Genomic DNA, 22,541 nt, shown 5'->3' on the forward strand with positions numbered 1-22,541 from the left:
GGTCTAGAGACTCTGTTCTGCACCCTGAATTGTCTGCTCAAATTACTCCGATACTACACAAGATATTAAACAGTCTATAAAGCATTCTGGGTATTGCAGAAAAGACTCAGAGTGAGAAACAACATAACGTTTATGACAGAAGTCTGTTATTTGAATCCAGACTTCATTTGGAGTTATCCATTGAGAGCTTCCATTTATCTGTTTTATGACATGTGGGTTTATTTATAACTCTGCATTTACGCAAGTCATGTATTTCTACATTTTCGTCACGTCTACTAATAGCTTTTTCACAAACCACACTGCAGTTTGTGCGGTTGTGCAGGCTTGGTGGAACTTCTTCAGACTTTTGCGAGAGGACAGAGATTCCCTAACCAGTGTCAATGGACTTGCTGTATGGTGGCAGCTTTTAAAGTGAGGTAGCTGCAATATCCATACCTCAGATATTGCTAATGTTCATTTCCACAGGATGCTTCTCTCCTCTGTGTCACCCATTTATTTTGTGCAGTTTATACAGCTTGTTTCCTAAGTCTTTGCCCAGTTTGCTCCCTGGTGTATGGTCTCATTTGACTCCTGTGTATGTGTCTTGCTTGGACCTTCTAAACCTACTAACATTCCCCCTTTAAATTTTTTTTTTTTAATTTTAGCCAGTAACATGAAAATACTCAATTTAAAAATGAAATTTCAAATAATGACAATATGTGTAACTGCAGACACAATGTAACTTGTTCAGTGAATAAAACTAAGAATAATGAATTTTTATATGGAGAGTCTGTGTCTTTTTCAGTATTTTTATACTACTGAATAGTCCACTCTAAAGAATTCCCAGGAAATACTTTTGAGAGATGTTGAATCAAACATATTATTGTAACCTGGGTAGAAGGTGAAGAGAAATCAGTAAGTAGCTCTCAGTGCTTCCTTGTCTTTCAAACTATTTAGTGTAACATTGATGTAAAAAATAATCATGCTACATCTTGATACGGGATTGCTCATTTATTTTGATGCCTCTGAAATAATTTTGTTTCAAATTCTAGAAGGCAGGACTTCTGGGTTAACACAATATCTAGTGTAAAAAGCAGTGGCTTCTGAGATGAGAAATAAAGCATCTAATTTTCCTTTATTTATGTATTTAGACAGAAAGAGACAGTAACCCTTTGATAGAAAGGAAATAAAGAATGGCTTTGTTTTTAAGACTTATGTAATAATTGATTTAAGACACCAGGGGAGAAAAAAACGCCCCCAACACCAATGAACTGAGAATAAATGAGGAAAAGATAATTGTGTAGTAAAATATGTTCAAATCTGTGATTGATGTAGAGAAAGAATGGGGAATCCCTAGGTTTCCACTTCTTCCTTCCCCCCCCCCCCCCCCCTTCCTTCAGATTTAGACCTTAGACAAGCTGTAACAATTGAGATCAAGCACAAAAACATTACTGGGAAAACCACACCTTGAATTCTTGAATTCAAAGGTGAGCTTAAACACACATAGTAGGGATGAACTGCAAGAACGTGGTGGAATAGTTCTCATTTGTAAAAGGAATGTTCAATGCCAATTGTTTAAAAAAGAATAAACAATTAACTATTCAGTAAAGTCTTCAGTATTTCTTAAGGAATTCCTTATTGTAGGTTATGTACAGTATTTTTGTATTCCTTTGAGTAGGATTAGATATAGATGTTTTACCTCATATGGAGGATGCTACAATCATGGCACATGGTATTTTTCCTTATGCATCAGAATTAAAAGACCTCGCTGTATTTTCTGCTTACAAGACTTGCCCTCTCCTCAACTTGGGGCAGAGTATCTTACCTTTCTATATACATCACCTTACATAAAAAATAAGTAACTTAGAAGAGGATGTACTAAAGAACCAGTAAATAATTTTTGTGATTAACAAATTACAAATGATATTTTAAATCCAAAATAGTTGAGATGCCAGTGAGAAGAGTTGAAGGCAAAACTCCCAGCTGGGTGATTGATACTTGCGATGACCGAAATCTTTCTGCAGTGTCTCGTTTTCATGTTCCAGGAAGTCTGTCTTTTCTTATATGCTGGAAGCAACAGATATACTTCCTGCCTTGAAAACACATGGCAAAGCAGCTTTGAGGCAAGCCAGTGCACGGTCACATTTGATGGGCTGAATCAGCTTATGGTCCTAAACTGACAGGTGGTTTTGAGCAGTTCACAAGGGATTTAGCTGGTGTGCTGCAAAATGCTGCCTACAGGTCAATGATATTTAGATAAGCAGCAATTAATAACCAATGGCCAATACTGTTACCCTTGTTTATGCCAGATAATGCCATTTTTTTTTTTGGAGTTGTCCAACTCAAATCAATTAAAATACTTTCAGGCTGAAGACACATTTGCTGTGAAGTGAAGGGGTGGTAAAATTGGCCTTGTAAAATGAGTCAGATGTTTTGATCTGTGTCAGGAAACAGTATCAGAAGAAATGCACAGTTACTAGGGGGACGCCCCCCTCCCACCCGAAACCCATTGTCATAGTTTTTGGATGTGTTTTTAGATTTTATATTATTTTCTAGAAATATTCTACCATGGTATATGGCTTGCTTCTGTTCCCACTGAAGCCAATAGCAAAATTGCCAGTGACTGATGGAAAAAGCCCATGAAAAATGTGTCAAAAGCATTGGTTTCATTTTGGTAAACTGAATTTGTTGGACAAAAAATTAGATTTGTAATTGTTTGCCTCAATCTTAGTTACAGAGAAACTGGTATTTCTTTGCATAAATTTCACTGCATTTATTCCTTCTGACGTGCTCTAAAAAAGGTGTATTACCCAAATTTTAAGCCAAAATTGGAAGATAAGCTCTTAGCATGTAGAGAAACGGAATCCAGATTCAATATGCAAGAACAATAACAGAAAGCTCAATGCTATCTCATGCTGGTTTGCATTAATATTTTTGTTGTGCGTACAGTGCTTGTTTTCTCAAATATCCCACTTGCCTTTTTTTTGACTTTTAACCCTGAAATGTTTCACTATCAGAAATTTCTATGTATAAGTAAGTAACAGCAATTTTGTGTTGAAGTTATTGTTGCTGTTAAATAGGGCAAGAAGAAATGTTTGCTGCTTTTAGTGTGAAAGGGGGTGGTTAAGTTTTATATATCTTTTCTGGGAGACTGCTATCAATAAATTGGTGTGGTTCGAGCAAGTTCTTGGTTAGGTTCAGCTCCTAATGCTTGGGCAACACCACAGAACCACTGTGGAGCTTGGCTCAGGTGTAAGCCACTGCTTTATTTTTTCTAAATACCTTTCAAAATAAAAAGCCCATACTTCAGAATCACATACCTGGCAGCTTGAACAACCTTGGCGAACAGAACTGTTTTTCTTGTGTACCACTTCCTAGCATTGTGTTTGCTGCTTAAAACAGCACCTACGCTTCCTGAGAGCCTTAAAAACAGATTTGAAGTGCCAGATCACTGTCCTGCTGTGCCAATACTAAATGCAGATTTTTCCAGATGAGTCAACTGAGTGAAGATGAGATGTTTTAAAAAAGGATTTGATTTTCATTTGCCCAAAGGCTGCTTTGCTAAAAAATTATCAGTGACGTCATAGCTGAAAGTGACTGAAAATTTGTCCTTTTAGGTATTAAATAACTCAACTACTCTGCACAGCTTTGTGAACTAGGACTATAATTTCTGTATTCTAACTTTTTAAATTTGATTTTTGATTTATAAGAAAATTTCATAGGCCTTGAGATACCCCTATTGGTACACCTGTTTGGCTAAAATGTGCTTAATGCATTTCTAGGATACGAAAATGCTGTTGAAGTAGATCAGCAGTCCCTGGCATGCTAGGATAGGAGGAAAAGCCTCTCCTTGGATGCAACTTCATTATGTTTTCTCTCTGCTGTTCTGAAACAAATGTGCTGTGCAGCCTGTTTCTTCCTGCAGCCTCTGTCATCTTGTAGGTGGCTCTAGCAGCTCCAGCACAATGCAGCTTCTTAGGCTTCTTTTAGCAGTAACTTGCCATCCTGAAAAGCACAGAGAATTTGCCAAGATGTTCAGACTATATGGGCAGCTTCTGCTGGTTGTATTGGGTCTGGCTGAGATGTAGGGAAAATTTACTCTAGCAGCTCTTACAGTGCAGTGCTTTGTATTTGTAGCTAGGAAGGTGTGGATAACACACCAGTGTTTTGGCTACTGCTGAGCAGTGCCGGCACAGCATCAAGGCTCTTTATCCAACACTTCCCCCCCTTCACCAGTAGGTTGGGGGTGGGCAACGTCTTGGGAGGGGACATAGCCAGGACAGCTGACCCAAACTGACCAAAGGGATATTCCATACCATATGACAATGGTCAGCAATGAAAGCTAAGAGAAAGGAGGAGGAAGCAGGGGGCATTTGTTATTTATGACATTTGTCTTCCAGAGCAACTGCTACACATACTGAAGCCTCACTTCCTGGGAAGCAGCTAGACATTGACTGCTGATGGGAAGTAGAAAATAAATCTTTTGTTTTCCTTTCTCTGTGTGTGGCCTTTGCTTTTGCTTTTATTCAGCTGCCTTTATCTTGACCCATGAGGGTTGTAGGTTTGTGGTTTGTTTTTTTTTCATCTCCTTTTCTCCCTCCCTGTCTTGTTGAAGAGGGGAGGGATATTGCAGCTTGGTGGGTACCTGGCGTCCAGCCAGGGTCAGCCCACCAGAGTCCTTTTTGGCACCCAACATGCGGCATGAGACAATGGCAGTTTTGTATTAAGTGTGCTATAGCTATAGTAGTAGTTTAGTGGCAAGCTGCTGTGCAGGTTGTGGAGTGTTTTGGCTGCTCTGCTTACCTCTTTATTTTGCTGAGCTTGGGAACATGCTAGTGCTAACAATGGCTATGTGCTTTGCCCTGGCATTGATGACCTTGCTGTGCCGGGGGAGCTATCTTGTGGAGGAGGTAAGGGAATACATTTCCCTCTCCCTACCTGGGATTGATGTGGATGGTTTCATTACACGTGGTCCCAAGGTCCTTGTTCATCTTTACGTGAACTGTGTAATGCTAATTAGTACTGTTGGCTGTTATGGGCTTTGTGGAATCTGGTCTCATCCTGGTGTAAGAGAAGACAACTTTTGAGTGAGGTGGTACTGAAATATGCCCAGAGATGGCTGGTACCTTGGTGACAGGGTGTGTGGAAGGGTTTGGGCAGATTCCTAGGATGGTTATCACTTCCCATAACCTGGGACTTTACACCTGAACAGGCAAGCAACCCTAGCAAACTGGAACGCCACCTGATAGAAGGGTGCCTTGCTTACCCCAGTGAAAACCAACAGCAGATCTTCATCCAGTACCTGAGAGAATTAGCGGTGCTCAAATTCATCCACAGTGATCTAGACAATGATGAGGTGTCCAGAAATCCAGAGAATGTCCTGTGTGCATGGGCCGTGTGGAGGAAGGTGATTCAAAGTGTCCCAGCATCATATTCTAACAGCTTGGCAGCGATGTATGGCCTGGATAGGGATATACCAACTGTGAAGGGAGTGTCTTCTTGGCTCCAAAACTTTGAAGAAAATCTCTGTACCTCCTCATCCCTATGAGCCAGCACCTTGGCTGTCAGGGGCACCCCAAGAAATCGGTTCTCTCTTGTGCCAGTCAGAGGGAAAGGGAGCCCTTGGTGCATGCTGCGTGGTGCACTCTGTTTCTTCCTGTGTGACCGGGGGAGGACAGAGGAAGTGGGACAGTGAACCCACCTTTTAGCTGGAAGCCTGTGTATATGAGCTGAGAGGGAAGACAGCTGTTAAGAAGGGGCCACTGAAGAAGGCTGTCAGCTTAGTTGCTGTAGAGACACAAGAAGGCAATTAGCAATCTCCCAGACACAGAAGAAGTGAAATCACCTCCCTTGATCCTGGAGGGGGACTTCTGGTCTGGCACTGCAAGGGTCAGACAGTCAGTACTCTGACAAGGAAAAGGAATTGAGTGTCCCTGCCTTCAGCCAGGAGGGGGGAAAGGGATGACTGGGTATGCTGGGCTGCGTAGATTTGATGGCCTGGCACATCAGACCTACAAAAGTATAAAGCTTTGGTAGGCACTGGTGCACAGTGTACACTGGTGCCATCAGGATAGAGGGGCACAAAACCTACCTGGATCTCCTGAGTGGCAGAGGGATGCCAAGAATTGTCTGTATTAGAGGCTGAGGTGAACTTAACAAGGGATAAGTGGTAAGAGCCCCATATTGTGACTGGCCCAGCAGCCCTTGTATCCTTGGCATAGGCTACCTCAGGAGAGGGTACTTCAAGGACCCAAAAGGGTGCAAGTGGGCTTTTGGGTGTAGCCACTGTGAACACAGAGAAGATAAAAGTTGTCTACCCTGCCTGGCCTCTCATAAGATCCCGTTGCTGTGGGATTGCTGCGAGTTGAAGAAGAGCAGGTGCCAGTTGCTACCAGGACAGTGCACCTGTGGCAATACTGCACAAGCCAAGACTCCCTGGCTCCCAACCATGAGCTGATTCATCAACTGGAGAGCCACGGAGTCATCAGCAAGATGTGCTCACCTTTTAATAGCCCCATTTGGCCAGTGTAAAAGTCTGATGGAGAGCGGAGGTTACAATTAGACTATTGTGGCCTGAACAAAGTGATGCCACCACTGACTGCTGCTGTACCAGACATGTTAAGAGTTCCAGTAAGAACTGGAGTTGAAAGCAGCTGAGTGGTATGCTACAATTGACATTGCCGATGCATTTGTCTCGATCCCTTTGGCAGCAGAGCGCAGGCCACAGTTTGCTTTCTGATGGAGTGGTGTCCGATACACCTGGAATCCACTGCCCCAGGGGTGGAAGCACAGCGCCACCATTTGTCAAGAACTAATCCAAACTGCGCTGGGAAAGGGTGATGCCCCTGAACATCTACAGTGTATTGATGCTATCATTGTGTGGGGAAACAAGGCAGAAAAAGTGTTTGAGAAGGTAAAAATAGTAATTCAGATTCTTCTGAAAGCTGGTTTTGCCATAAAGAAGAGAAAGGTCAAGGGACCTGCACAGGAGATTCAGTTCTTGGGAATAAAATGGCAGGATGGACGCAATCATGTGCCTATGGATGTGGTCAACAGGATAGCAGCTATGTCTCCACCAGCTAACAAGAAGGAAACACAAGCTTTCCTAGGCCTTATGGGGTTCTGGAGAATGCATATTCTAGGTTACAGTCAGCCTGTGGGCCCCACTCAAAATAGTTCTTTCAGGTTACTCGACAGAGAGGGCTTTGAGCAACAACAAGCCTTTGAGCATGTCAGACAGGAAACAGCTAGTGCAGTAGGTATTGAGCCTGTCTGGACAGGACCACCTGTGCAAAATGTACACTGGAGCTGGGTAGCATGGTCTCGCATGGAGCCTCTGGCAGAAAACATCAGGAGAAACCCGAGTTTGACTATTACGGTTTTGGAGCTGGGGGTATTGAGGATCAGAAGCCCACTACAGCCTGACTGAAAGAGATGCTAGCAGCATGTGACAGGGTTTGAGCCACTTCAGAAGTTGTTGGTACAGAGCATATCTCTTCTTGGCACTGTGATTAAGCCTGTGCTACACTGCATGCTCAGAGAAAACATCCCCTCTACACATCACGCAACCAATCCTACATGGAGTAAGTGGGTAGTGTTGATCATGTAAGGAGCTCAGGAAACCCAACCGCCCAGGAATCCTGGAAGAGATCATGGACTAGCCAGAAGGCAGAGATTTTGGAGCATTGCCTGAGGAGGTGGCTTGTGCCCAAGAGGCACCACCGTTTAATGAGTTATCAGAAGATGAAAGGCATTATGTTTTGTTTACTGATGGATCCTGTTGTGTTGTAGGAAACCGTTGGAAGTGGAAGGCTGCTGCGTGGAGTCCTACATGACAAGTGGTTGAGGCCACTGAAGGAGGTGAGTCAAGTCAGCTTGCAGAAGTGAAAGCCATCCAACTAACCCTAGAGATTGCTGAATGAGAAAAGTGTCCAGTACTCTATACTGGCTCCTGGATGGTGGCTTATGCCCTGTGGGGGTGGCTGCAGCAGTGGAAGATGACCAGTTGGCAGTGCAGGGGTAAACCCATCTGGGCTGCTGCATTGTGGCAGGATGTCACTGCCTGCGTAGAAAACATGGCTGTAAAGGTACATCATGTAGATGTTCACATGCCCAAAAGCCATGCCAGTGAAGAACATCAAAACAATGGACAGGTAGATAAGGCTGCCAAAATTGAAGTGGCTCAGGTGGACCTGGACTGGGAGAATAAGGGTGAACTACTTGTAGCTTGATGGGCCCATGAAACATCATGACATCTGGGGAAAGATGCAACATACAGATGGACTCGTGATCAAGGGGTGGACCTGACCATGCAGGCTGTTACACGTGTCACTCATGAATATGAAACATGCTGCAATCAAGCAAGCCACAAGGGTAAGATCCCATGGCAGTGGCTGGGTTTTCGATATGGTGAGGCTTAGCAAATTGACTCTATTGGACCACTGCCATGAACACAGCAAGGCAAGCACTGCATACTCACCAAGGTGGAAGCAACTACTGGTTGGTTAGAAACGTACTCTGTAAACTATGCCACTGCCTGAAATATCATCTTAGGCTTTCAAAAGCAAATTTTGTGGTGACGTGGCACCCCTGAAAGAATTGAATCAGACAATGGGACTCATTTCCAAAATAACTTCGTAAACATCCGGGAAAAGAAACACAGCATTGAGTGGGTATATCGCATCCCCTATCACCGACAAGCTTCTGGAAAGAGTGAGAGGTATAATGGACTGTTAAAGACTATGTTGAAAGCGTTGGGCAATGGGGCATGGAAGCACTGGGATACAGGTTTAGCAGAAGCCACTTGGCTGGTTAGCACCAGAGGATCTGCCAACCATCCTGGTCCTGCCCAAACAAAACCCCTAAATACTGTGGGAGTAGATTAGTACAGATAGGGAGGTGGCTGGGGAAGGCGTTGTGGATTGCTCCTCCCATGGGAAAAGGCAAACCCATTCATGGGATTGTCTTGGCGCAAGGACCTGGGTGTACTTGGTGGGTAATGCGGAAGGATGGACAGACCCAGTGTGTGCCTCAGGGAGATATAACCTTGGGGGAAAAATAATCTGTGATGGGAGTTGTTTGTTGTAGGAAGTAACATAGCAGTAGCAATGACCTGAACCGACAAAGAGTGAGTTTCACAAGGAACCAGGCAAGTACAAGACTGAAACCAAGCCGGTGTTGGTGCCCAACAATCAAACATGGAACAGGCATGTTCTCCCAGTCATGTCACTGCGATACTATGTGGGCTTTGCAGATATTATGTGGGATCTGTAAGTTTATGGGAGACTTCTTGATGGAGGTGGAAGTTCATCTATAAGATACGGGTGAGATTCGTACTTGCAAAAGCGCTGATAACTAATAAAGTCAAGTCATTCTACTTTCCATAGTACAGCGAGCAGAAAAGGTGTCTGTCGCTTATGAGTCATCACAGAGCTCAGCTCGAGCAGGAGGGTGTTTGTCAGGGTGCAGTATTTGGAAGCTGGTGGCTGCAAGGCACAATGTAATTAATTATTTAGCTGCTTCTGAGTGAGTATCTGGCTTCAGGATGATATTTTTGCATGGATATCTGTTGTGATTGGAGAAGCTAGCATTCTGTCTCCAGTATGTCATAATTCCTTGAGCCTGCAGTCATGTCTTGAGTGTTAGTTAATGTATTTTTGCCCTGATCTTGTTTAACATGGTGCAGGACAGCACGTTTCTCCACAGTCATCCGAAGCTAGCTGTGCTGTGCTGACCTGTGGTATGCCCTCATCACAGTGTATGTGGAAGGGCACTATTTCAAAATTAGAGACAGGATGGTGGGGAAGATAGTTGACATCATCGTCGAGCAGACGACATAATTCAGGGAACAACTTTATCTAAGGTTAATGGAAGATCAGACACAGTATCTATCAGCTGAAGCAAGATCAAAGCAATCTGTTAAGCATTGAGACCTAAAATTCCATTCCTGAACTGTCATGATGTACTGGTGATGTGGTTGCAACATTTTGGTAGAGTTTGAGAGGTAGTATTTGGCTGTTCATGGACACAAATATCCTCTGTGCTTCTCTAAGTATCTATTTTTCTGTTCTTGGATGGAAATTAAAGGTTAGGGTAGAGAGAAGTGAGAGAAAGCATCTAGTATTCTCAAAGAGGTAATACACATAGCAGTGGTGGAGTAAACAGGAAAGAGAATGGACCCTGTAGCTGTGGTGGGTTAGCCCTGGCCAGAAGCCAAATGCCTACCCAGCCGCTCAATCCCGCCTGTATCAGTGGCATGGGGGGAGAAAATAGGATGAGAAAGCTTGTGGGTCAAGATAAAGACAGGGAGACTGCTTATCAATTACTGTTGTGGCCAAAACTCAGCTTGGGTAAAATTAATTTATTGCCAATTAAAATAAACTTGGATAATGAGAAATGAAAGACATTAAAACAACACCTTTCCTCCCATTTTTCCCAGGTTCAACTGCACTCCTTCATTCCTGACACCTCTAGTTGCTCCCTGCCCCAAGTGACATGGGTGGTGGTGGTGTTTGTCGTCAATACATAGCAGTTTTTCCTTGCCACTCCTGCCTCCTCACACTTTTCACCTGCTCTGATGTTTTTCTGCGGTCTGCAGTCCTTCAGGGAAAATTCTGCTCTGTGTGGGTGCTCCACAGGCTGCAGTTCCTTCAGGACGATCCATCTCCTCCATGGGCTGCTCCTCCTTCTCTGCCCTGGCGCCTGGGCACCTTTTCCCCCACTCCTTCACTGACTGTGGCGTTCACAGGGTTGTCATCACTTGTTTTGTTGTTCCTTCTCTGCCTTTACGGTGTTTTCTGTCCATTCTTAAATATCTTTTCACTGACAGACTCAGCTGTGCTCTGCAGTGGGGCCGTTGCAGAGCCATCTGGCACTGGCTGTGTCCAGCTTAGGGCAGCCCCAGCGTCTTCTCACAGAGGCTGCCCCTGCGGCCCTGCGCTGCCAGACTTGGGCACTGCATGCAACGTGGCAGCCAAAGTATCTGAGTTCGGCCCTGGGTAGCTCCTGCCTTCATCAATACTTTTTTTTTTTTTTTTTTTTAACCTGAGGTTCAACAGATAAACTGAAGTTTTTGTCCAGATGAAAAGACTAATACCCCCTGGCCACAGTCTTGTGGCTGAAAGTGTTTTCTGGTCAAAAAGTTTGGTATTATCTTTCAGTCTTCCTTGAGAGGAAGATGTGTGTGGTGAGCTCTGCACTATCTGAAAGGTGCTGAATTGTGAAACTAGATTGTCCACCCCTTCAGTGACGCCGCGGTCTTTGAAAGAGGGACCTGCTTTTAAAAATCACCTTGAAAAGTCCTTAATCTAACTGCAGGATTTTTAATAAATACTGGTTAATGGGGTGTTCAGTGGTATTTGTGTTGAACAGGAAGTCCTAAGGAGTTACGTGATAATGTTATGATGCTATGCAAGATGGGATAACGACCCCTTGTCAAGGATTTGTAAACGTTTCCTGAGAACTGCTGTAAATTCCTTAAGCCTTTCTGTATGGGTTTTTGAAACAATGTAATACCACTTTCATCTTCTGAGAGAATGGAAAACGAGGTATTTGTGTTTGTACTGGGTTGTTGGTATGAAGGAATATAAAAAACTGGGAGATCTGTTAGATTAAATAGTGACTGCCAACTGATTTCTTTGCTGCAGAGCTACTTTGGAGTGAAAGTGTATTCATTCTTTCTCTCACATTTTTCTTTATTAAGGTGCAGTTCAGCTAAGATTGAATTCCTCTTTGGCTGTCCATAAACTGTGAAACAAGGATGCAGAAGACTGTCCCTTGCCTTTTTGTACATGAGTGATAAGAGCACAAGATCATTACTACAAGTCTGCTGCAAAGATGAGTTCAGAGGAGAAGAGTATATCTCCAGCTCACAAAACGTCCACTCCATCACATAGAAGTGCCTCCTCTTCATCATCGTCTCAGAGGGACAGGAGGCAGGTAAGGAAAAGATCTAGATGTTTGTCACATCTAGTGAAATGATTCATTTATTCTTGTAATGTGGCTGTTCATTCTTGCTAGCTCTACATTCACTTCCTTATAGCATTAGCCAAGAACTGATGATTTAAAAATTTTTTTTTCCCCACTTCTTAAAGTGGTTTGAAAAAGATGCAGAAGCGACACGGGCACTTTGTGTAGTGCTGGAGCAGGAAGGACATAATCATGTGGACAAGTAGGAAACACGCTCTGAAGTTTTTTGAGAAGTGGTTTCTTGACAGCATGAACCTACAGTTGCTTCAAATTGTTTTGTGTCCTCTGTGAATATCTCTTTGTAAATCTAACTACAGAGATGTATTATATTTTTACAAGGTGATATTTTGGTTCAATTTAAATATATTGTTCATCCTTTGTGGAAGCACCTGACATTTTAAATATTATTTACACTGACTGTCCCATGTCCTATAGTAATAGTTTGGTTATGTTAGACTTCCATTTTCAACAGAGCCTTATTTATGTGGATGTAATACATCTTTTCTCCAGGATCCCTTTGAGATGAGGGCTGTATTTTTTCCACTCAAAACAACTTAGGCATTCCTGTGGGTTTTTTTGAGGGCCAGGTGTACAGTCTGGCCCCGGCATCACTGGGAGCACTTAAGAAAGTAACCACTACATTTCAGATAGGTTGTTACATGTATATTTACAAATGCAAAGGTTGATACCGAAAATTTGATTAGACCAGAAATGTACTTTAAAACTTTAATCCGTGGAAACCTTGAACACTAAATCAGCTTCTGAGTTACTTTAACAACATCATGTTGAAAAAAGAAAATATAAAATGTAAGAATATAACAACTTTATAATTTAAAATATTGTGAGAATATTTGCAATAATGCAATACTGGCTTCTTTTCAGCCTGACAAGGAAAAGAGGCAAGAAAAGAACTTAAAATAATTGTTTTCTATGGTATGCATTTAGTTGAATGACTATAGCTTAAGAACATTTCCAAGCTACTTGTGTGCCAGCTGTGGCACTGTTTTCTCGCTGCTGCTGAATTAATTTTTTTTCCTTACCTGACTTATAAAAATGTAAAAAACTGAGATTTTTGATGAAAACTGTAACATTTACAGCTTTGAATGTAAATAGCCTTACCATAAAGTATGTTTAAAATTTTAAGCCAGGAGAAGAATTCTGATGTGTGTTTGATAACAGACAGGAAATGTGTCTGGAATTTTTTAATCTTTTCCATTGCTTTTCAGTGAAGCCAAAAATGGTGTTCTCACAGGTGATAAATATTTTCCCTTTCATGCTGTACAGGATTTGTCCTGTCAGTTAGGTCCTGGTTAGCATATCATTTCCTCTTAATTTTTCATTAGTTCCATGTGGAGCAAGAATTTTGACATCTTTTGTTTAAATCATCAGTATATTTTATCTCCCACATTTAAACCCAAGGAAGGTGAATGCAAGATTTGTAGGAGCTGCTGAGCTCAGCTAAGAGCATATCCTCTTGAGTTCTCTTTGTAATTAGGTAGTTTGGTACCACCATGCAAATAAGAATGAAAAAACGTACCTTTTGGGAATACATTTTACCATAAGTCTAATGGCTACCATATCTGTTACCATAGCAACAGGGTAGAGCAAGGCGTACCTGTGATCATAATGAAATGGATGCTTAACTTAAGTCCATATTTGGTCAGTGAAATGTGAAGCATGATTTTAAAATAATGCTGAAGAGGTCAGTGATGTGATGCATCCAGAGCAATCTTGGATCCAGTGTTTTCTGATGATGCTTAACAAGTATATTTAGGTATGTAAATGTGGACTGGAAAGGCTACTGCTAGGCATTCACTTTTTTGCCTTGGTGCTTTCAGTGTTAAAGGCAGTGTTAAATCTTCTCATCATATAATTCTTGTCAAAGTCATACCGGCAATTACGGAACAGTTTCCCAATAAATTATGGTGCAGGAGGCTGAATGAGCGTGAACATGACTATGATAATCAGGGAGATTTGATATAATATTTTGGTGAGAGTAGAAAATGTCGTGCTGTATAAAATGCCAGCATTTTAATGTGGCTTTCTTATTTGAGCAGTATACATCGCCTAAGAGAATTATCAGTCAGCAAAAGCTTTGATATTGCCAGTTTGCAGGCTTCATGACTAAGTAATTGATAAATGAAGAGAGTACTAAAGCCAATAACCAAAAAACTGGGTTCAGATTTTCATCATTGTAGGAACTTGTGTCACTCATTTTAATAAAAACCGTGGTTAATTTGGACTATTAGATAGAAGGTGGCCCAGGACCAACCTCTTTTGTTTAACCCTGAGCTGAGCAGGCTGTCAGGGCAATTGTGATGTCCTTGGTAAGGAATACTTTAGAATGGAGCAGGAGCAGTTTTTCCTACTGTGGAGCTGTTGCAGAGTGTAGAACCCCTGCCATTTCCACTGTCAGGGGATCTCCCTAAGAAAACCAAGAGCCCCCATACAAAGGTGAGCATAAAAACTGCAAATTTGGACAGCCTGTTTTGTGGGCCATTTTGGAAAGGAAGATTCTTGTTTTTCATCCCTTATGAAACTCTGAAAAGGCTAGTCATATTCTGTTGCACAACAAAAAGGAGGAAAACTAACACTGTTTTTAGAAAATACAACTGAATATGATAAAATCATATGTTGTGTATTCAGTTTGATGGGTGTAAGCTCTTTATAAATATTCCATATTTTATTTATTGACTAAGTATGCAAGTCATACTGCAGACTAATACATTATATGTTCTTTCCAATGCATGGGTAGTAATACTGTGCTGAGAAGGCAGAAAGAAGTAAGTACATTATAGGGTTAACAATGTGCAGTTTGGTAAATTGGGGCCTGACCCCAGGCTGTTAAACAGAGGCACTGTTACAGAGGGAGAGTAATAATAATGAAACTGTGAACAAAGTAGAGATTTTTACTTTTCTGGCCACCATCTAAAGGGTAGCTAATACATGATTTGAAGTGGATTTAGCAATGTCTGCTATTTTCAATGCAAGGATTTCTCTTCCAGTGCCTCAATTTTTAGTCTTTTAGCAGTGGAGGGATGATCAGCTGCTATCTCTTTCTCTCTATGTTTCTCTTTGTCAGATTGCTGTTTCAACAAATCCTTGGTTCTTTTCCCACACAGCAAACAAAAGGAGAAAAGCTTTTAGTCCTATTGCATTTAGCCTTGTGTGGTCACCTTTCTACTAGGAGAGCTTTTGTATTTCAAACCACTGTTGTCTTTCAGCTGTATGTAAAGAGTGAAAGATAGGGGCTTTGAAGGAAAAGAAAACAGATTTTCCAGAGCAGCAATCATCTGCTTTTCAGATTTTAATGTGGTTTTTTTTTTTTTTCTTTCTGTAAGAGCAATATTGACTAAGAGGAGTAGGAGTGTACTCAAGAGATACAGCCAAGGGCTGAGTTTGGGCTGAAGACGTTTACCTGGCCTTGAAATTCAGGAGCAGAGTGCTATTCCAAAGTTAAGGCTCTGCTCTTGTCTAGAGTTCTGCACTGGAAAACGCCTGGTTAGCTTTTTATAACCACTGTATTTTCGTTGTCAAAGTAGTCTTCTGAAAGCAATATTTCCTAAGGTGGGTGTCACCATTTTGTAGATATAAAGGCTTTAATGGTGATGGAAGGATCGAGTCATTTGTCTGCAGCAGCCTTAACCAAACCTTAGTTTATAGAGTAACTGGAAGACTGTAAAAGAGCTATTGCAGTAGGTGAATCTGGAGGTGAAATGAAAAAAAGGACTAATAATTGTTATTTGGATATAGGGATGCAGTCTAGGCCTCACAGTGCTATGCACTGTATTAAGCAGCATGTAATAAAAGGTAGTTGCTAGCATGAAGTGCTGATTAGATGAGACAGACATAAATTGGGAGGAGAAAAAGAGAGGGGTGGGTTGTCTCTAGTCTCATCAACTAATGATAAGGCATAATGAGAGGAGATGTGCACAGTAGGAAAATATCATGGGTTCTGTGACAATTCTAGGGTTTCGTGCTTTCAGCTAACATTAAGAAGAGTAAAATTAGAATTATGAAGGGAAGCCTCTTAGCTAAGAAAACTGCCATCAAAATTTTCCCAGGACATAATGAGCTGCAAATTTTTAATAGATGCACTGCAGGGACCAGCAAGTGGTGCAGGAGGGAGAAGTAAGAAGTGCAGGAGCGGAGTGCTTAGCTGTGCAGTGTAGAAAGCAAAAGGTACTTGATTTAGAGAGTGAGACTCTTGATCAGGAAATGAATAGGTGAGAGAAGCTGAGTAGAGGAGAGAGAACTGGATTGGCCAAATGCTTCGTGAGGTTGTAAGACTTGAAACTAAGAAGTAAGGACTGTAGGGAGGACAACAACTGGCTGAAAAAGAACAGTAGAGAGAAGGAAAGCAAGGGGACCAGGAGTATCTGGGAGAGCTGGTTGATATGTAGAAGGAAAAAACCCCCCCATGTTGCAAAAAATCTTTTATTCTAACTGTATGATGTTTAAGAAGATCTTTGTGTGGTTATTCTAAACAAAAGCAGATTCACTTTTTATCTGTCCCATAGAAAAAGTGGTCTAGTGTTTGAGACTGAAGCTACTCACTACAAAATGATGGGTCTTAAAATGAGAGACCTGCTGTTGCTATTGCTTTGGCTCCTGTTGCTGCTACACCTTTCCTGGCAGCTCAGTGGGAAGTAGCAGAACACTGGCAATGGGAAGGGTCACAGCAGGAGCAGCTGTGGTGGCAGCAGCTATGGGATTTCAGCCACTGGTGCTTTTCCCTTGGTAGGCTAGGTTGGCAGGGTAAGGTCCATCATATACCCAGATTCATCTAGCCTGCTGGAAATTAAAGTCCTTTGGAAGATTCTCTCTTTTTCATTGTCCTATTTCATTTAGCATTTTTGGTGCTTTTTCTGGGAGAGTGAGAACAATTAGATGTGTGAGAATTTGAAGGGATAGGAGGGAGTGTTCATGCTCATGTAGTTGAAGTTTTTGGTTTTAATATATTGAGATACCACCAACCCAACTTTCTCTTTGTTTATGACCAGTTATGATCAGTGACACAATATCAAAGATGCTTTTGTGGCTTCATTGTAGATTTCTGCCTCATAAACAATGACAATATAATCAATTGGCATTTTTACTGTGCCTACCTATCTGTCCAGTGTGCCTCAGACAGTGTTGTTCATACAAGATTGCAATATAATATATTCCATGTGGAAGAGAACTCTGAGCCCATTTATATCCCTTCTTTATTAAATTGAGTAGCAACCTACGCACTTGCTTACTGCTGTCAGCCTGATGTGACATCTGGGAAAAAATTCTTGGTGGTTACCTGTAAACGTCACTTGTTCCTGTGTCTCCTTGACTTTAAAAGAAAGGAAGGCAAGGATGGGCAGTTGTCTAATAGGTATGGTACAGACCTGAGAACATGGAGCCTTATTCCTAACTTTGCTCTGTAGTAAAGCATAGACTTTTAAGAGCATTTTTACTTCCCAGTAGTTTGTAAGAATTATTTCAATAATAATTATTAATCTCTCTGAGAGTTTCAAACTAAAGATGCTACTGAATGCCAAGTACTGTTATTACAGTGATGTAATTCTCTTTTGCTCTTGTTCCTAATTAACTCTCTTCACATGATACAGTTGAAGCAGCATTAGAGCAGGAAGTATTAAATAAGTACTTTAAAAGCAGCAACTCACTGGAGCAAGCAAATGTTCTGAGGGAGCCAAAGAACGAAGTGGCAAAATTATTAACAAAATATGCAATTATTCTTCAAATTGGTTAGCTGCTGCTACTCTGGAACATTTTTTTCTCCTGTGCCTTTAATAGAGTCTGAAAATGTTCTTTAGGTGCAGGAGGCAGTGGGCCTTACTTCAGTATGGGAAAAAATGTCTGAAACAATGTAACTTATGAAGTTGTCGAACAGGCATGTGAATGTTACATTAAGTTCAATGCGGTAGCACTTGCTTTAAATTAAATCGTAAGTCCCAGGCCTGTTAGATTCCTTTTCATCGCTCAAATGGATAACAGTGAACTACTTGATGAGTGAACCTCTACAGGTGGCACAATCAGACCTTCAGAAGAAGGTGAAGACTTTCAAAGTGAAGCTCTCTGGATGACAGATTTGTCAGGGGACAGGGTAGGAACCCATGTGAGCGAGACTCAGAGGGAACTGGTACAGACTGACCCCAGGGTTGAGGCAGGTCCCACCAAGCACTGATATTGAAGGGTGCATTGAAAGTATGAGGCATTCCTGCTCTGGCAGTGGGAATCCTTGGGGCCCAGGCTGCTGGCACACATCGGCAGTAACATATGCCCAGGAGCCCAGTTCAGGCTGGGTGTATCAGGCTTGCTCTCTGTATGTTGTAAAGCCAGCCTGCAGCTGTGCAGCAGATGTCCTTCATCTCATGCCTGTATTTGTGCCTAGAACTTACACAATATATACATGGCAACCAGAAGAAGTACATCTGTGTGCATATGCACTTGGTGGGCTTGGATATTTGGATTACAAGTGCCCTGTCCTTGGTAATATCTATAGTGGTTTGGAGACAATATCTCCCAGAGTACAGTCCTGGAGATTAATAGAGGGATATGTGGTCCCTTTCTAAGAAAGGCTTGGCCTTAAAGCTGTTGAAGAAATAAAATGGGCAGGAGCAGTTAAGGACAGACAGATAGTGTGCTCTGTAAGGCAAGCCAGCACAATGTCTGAAAGACCTGTGAGGAAAAAAAATGTTGTGCCAGAAACTTGGTTTGGTTCTTGACAGTAATAGTATACTCGTCAAGTTGTTGCACGGGGCCATGTGTACGCATTTTCTGAGCTTCATAAACATTGCTATCCAAGTTATCTTACCCCTAGGAGTGCTTTCCAGACAGCATGGGGAATGCTGAAGTTCAGATATATGCTATGAAGAAAGATTCCTTTTTTAAACTGTGTCAGTTTGATTAGAAATGGTGGATGTAGCTATCTTCTATTACAAAACCTGTGAAATTGCTCTCATAAAAGCTTAATTACCCATGCAAATTATGACAGATAGTTTAAAGTGGTGTTTTCAGAACATGGTCGCTCTTGCATTCCTCCTGTCTCATTTTTCCCCTCTACCATGCATGCATGTCCATACCTACATAAGCATGTCTCACTTTCCTTGAGATCATAAACTAAAAGAGCAACTTGTACATTTTAAAAAAAATGAATATTCATACAATTCAAGTGTCCTCAAACACTGACAGATATTATCATAATATGCACTCATTTTCTAACTGCAACTTGATCCAAAATGGGTTGTCTGGGATCAGTGCAGAATGTGTGTGTACATACACACACACATGAATTCAGACGGAAGAAGTGCAACTCTTCTGAAGTGCCATTTAGGATTTCTGGGAAGCAAATGGCGGAGAAGAAAGAGAAGCACGATTTTATTTTCATTTCCTCAGTGGTGGGGAAAGGCACAAAAGTGAAAAGAGGAGGGAGGGTGATGGCAGGTATGATATGAAGGCTTCTGTTTTCAAGACACTCATGCATGATTGGGATTATCCATATTCAAGACATACAAATTACAAATGTATTAGGCAGAAAAAAATGTGTGCCTTCATAAAGCTATTTGCTCTTCTGACATCTCTCTTCTTCTGTTTTTGTTAAATACGTTATCCTGGAATTGAAAATGAGGCTGTTACATCCAAACTTTTTTTTCCCCTGGTAGAATAAGATTTCATGTTAAAAAAAAAAAAATTTTTTTTGAAAATTTTTCATAACCCCTTTTTTCCCTAGCTTCTGTATTTTTGTACTGCATATATTAAAATTTAAAGCATATTGAGAAAGTCTAAGTGGGCAGCTTACATAAGGGTGTTAAGGAGAGCCCCAGGAAGAAAGAGCTTTCTTTTTTTGAACCTATGCACTTTTTTAGGTGAGTGTCCAACTCTTTGGCCTATGATTTGTTTTCACTTAGACTCCCTTGCAACCATTTATTAAAGTGAAAACGGTATATATTCTCTGAAGAAGGCCATCCGACGTGTCTAGAATGCTTTCACTAGTTAACAAGTTAACAAATTAACATATCAAGGAATGGTTTTCTTTTGTATATGCAATTTTATTTTCCCTCCTTTTTTTAACTGTATCAGCACTAATGAAATGAGTTGCTAGCCTGAGACTATTTAGTGAAATATCAGTCCTTTTACTTGTGAGTATTCAATAGTCATAAGAAAGCTTTGTGTCATTAGCAAACATTTGAATTCTCTCTGTCAGATATTGTCAGTTTATCTGTTTGCTCTGTTTTGAGATAAGTGGGTCAAAATCTGAAGTATGAAAGGAGAAGTTTGTCATTAAAGACTCAGGCTGTGGCTTGGTAGTCCTTCCAAACCATTTCTGTGGCAAAGAGAAGATTGCTGTTACAATGATATCTCTTGTCTGCTTTATCCAGTTGTGCTAATGCTTCCCTCCAAGAAGCTCTTCAGAAGAACAAGAGCTTATTTCTCTTCAGAGTTTGTCAGAAAATACCTTGAAAGGCAAAGGCTTCTTTGCTTTCAGAGCCAAAAAAGCATTGACGTGAAGTGCTACATACAACACCAAGCTGGAGTTCCAGAAAGGGCTGGCAGAGAGCTCCTGAGTTGAAGGACTGTAACAAATCCTTGACATTTCTGTAACACAAGAAGTGTTTGTTTTGGATATGTGAGGAAGGAAGTAGAGACATACATACCTGTATGTTATTCATATGCTGCAGAACTGCCACTTAGATATACTTGTCTTTCAGTAAAAAGGTTGCAAAGAGAAAATGTTGCTCTTCAGCACGTTTCTGTACAAGATGAGCATGTGCTACAAGAAGAAAAAAAATGCAAAAGATTAACTACATATGCTATTAATAAAATACTGTTACGTTCCTTTGGCTCTTGGTTGATAGCTGGAACAGTGTCAATAGGAGAGACTGAAGATGAGGATAGGAACCTGGTTGCTTCATACAAATTAAAAAATGTTTTACATGAAAGAAAGGAGAAATACATTGGTGGAGACGTGGTGGTTTTGCTTCGAACTCGCCGTTCTCTCACAATTATATTCGAGACACTGTCTTTATTCCAACATCAACAGAAGGAAAGCCAGAGCTGACTGAGAAGCAGCCTAAGATAAAAAAGTTTTGGGGTTATTCCTTTTGCAAATAATATTGTGGATTAACTCAGTGTATGTCACAGCTTTATTTAAAAGCTAGTAAAAACTGGTGTATCTGCAGACAAATCTGTGTCTGCCTTATTCCTGCTGCTGTATTTCAGGTAAGTGGAGAATAGTATGTTTTTAGTGAGAGAAAATGATTAAGCATTGTACTCCATACTAAATGGATTTCAAATAAGAACACAGGTCTGTGAAGGGGTAGCTAGGTTGCAAGAAGAATGCCAGTGATTATCAGATAATAAAAGATGAACTAATTAGCCCTTTGGGTTGAAAAAAAACCCAGAGAGAAAAATCTCTATTTTGAATTACTGTTTTAGAAAGTATACATTTAGGCCCCATAGTTATGGGTGGTGAAGACTGCTGAATGCTGTGAGCAAACCAAATGACCCACCAAATCTTTTTCGTTAGTTAACTGTTAGCCACATGCATACATTTCTGAACTAAAGAGAGTCTCTGTCTATTGTGAGTGATAAATTCCTTACCAGTTTGTCTTTTTCTTGGAAATAATAAATTATAAATTAGAGAGAACTCATTGTGTTAAATATAATTAGTTCAAGTAATTAAGCAGCAAAGCAAAAAGGAGAGGCCTGAGTGCCAGACATGTCCTTCACTGGATTTCCCATCTCTGTTTACCCCATCTCTCTTTTCTTTCCTTGCCTTCACTTTGAAAACAGTTGAATGTCTTGTCTTTTCACGGGAAGTCATGTTCAGTTAAGAAACTTTAGGGCCTTCAGCCTCTGGCCTGATGGAGACCAGATGCTCCATGTGCTAGTGTTTTTTCTGGTGGGCACGGTGTATGGGTCACTGAACTCTTAACTGAGAAACTAAGTTGGTAAGATATAAAGATATTGTAAAATGCGTTTTCCATTCTTGCCCTCCAGAGACGATGAGAATATGAAACAACACCATATTGTGATTCTCTCCATCAGCCTCCTTCTCCCTCACATGTCTTTGGGAAGCAACATGAAAAAAAATGCAGAGAAGAATCAGCATTTGTGTTCCTTGTGTGTAGGCTTGTTAGGGGCGTTTTGGGGCAAGTGAGTGATCAAGTATATAATGTATGTTGTGAATAATCTCAAAGCTGAAGGAAGGAATTACAGAGCAATTTCAGTTAAACTTGTAATCTTGTTGAGTTAATTTCCAAGAGCACACAGAATTTGTTGGTGCTGATGTTTTTTCCAGGACAAGCCAGCTATAGCACACAGGTGATTCTGAAACATGAGGGAAGTCTGGAATGGAGCAGTGCAGAGGCTGATTTTATCCGCCTGTATTCTTGGGATGAGAGGAGTGAGAGTACCAGGTTGTTTGATAGGCCTAGGTTAATGGATTATTCATTTTCTGTTCGATTACAAACAAAACCCAGAAGCTGTATTGATCTGCCTCTTCCTTCTCATCTCCTTTTTTAACTGCTTCCTTTACCAACTCTATTTTTCTTTCTAAAACAAAAAAAAGCCCTTGATAATAACTTCAAGATCTAAATAAT

The 22,541-nt window shown here is 41.2% G+C and overlaps 1 protein-coding gene across 10 annotated transcripts in view; it reads left to right on the top strand.

Annotated features, from left to right (window-relative positions):
- The window catches only part of OSBPL6 (oxysterol binding protein like 6), a 112,414-nt gene that overhangs the window by 42,089 nt on the left and 47,784 nt on the right, over nucleotides 1-22,541 (top strand). For 9 of the 10 annotated variants that reach the window (XM_064451705.1, XM_064451708.1, XM_064451709.1 and 6 more), the window contains one exon: nucleotides 11,681-11,916. In XM_064451705.1, the coding sequence (XP_064307775.1) occupies nucleotides 11,815-11,916 (102 nt within the window). In that variant the 5' untranslated portion in view covers nucleotides 11,681-11,814. Of the gene's footprint in view, nucleotides 1-7,770; nucleotides 7,840-11,680; nucleotides 11,917-22,541 lie in introns of all 10 variants that reach the window. The other variant, XM_064451706.1, reaches the window with a different exon arrangement.

Source organism: Phalacrocorax carbo, chromosome 5 (genome assembly GCF_963921805.1).
Source record: "Phalacrocorax carbo chromosome 5, bPhaCar2.1, whole genome shotgun sequence".
NCBI classification, from domain to species: domain Eukaryota; kingdom Metazoa; phylum Chordata; class Aves; order Suliformes; family Phalacrocoracidae; genus Phalacrocorax; species Phalacrocorax carbo.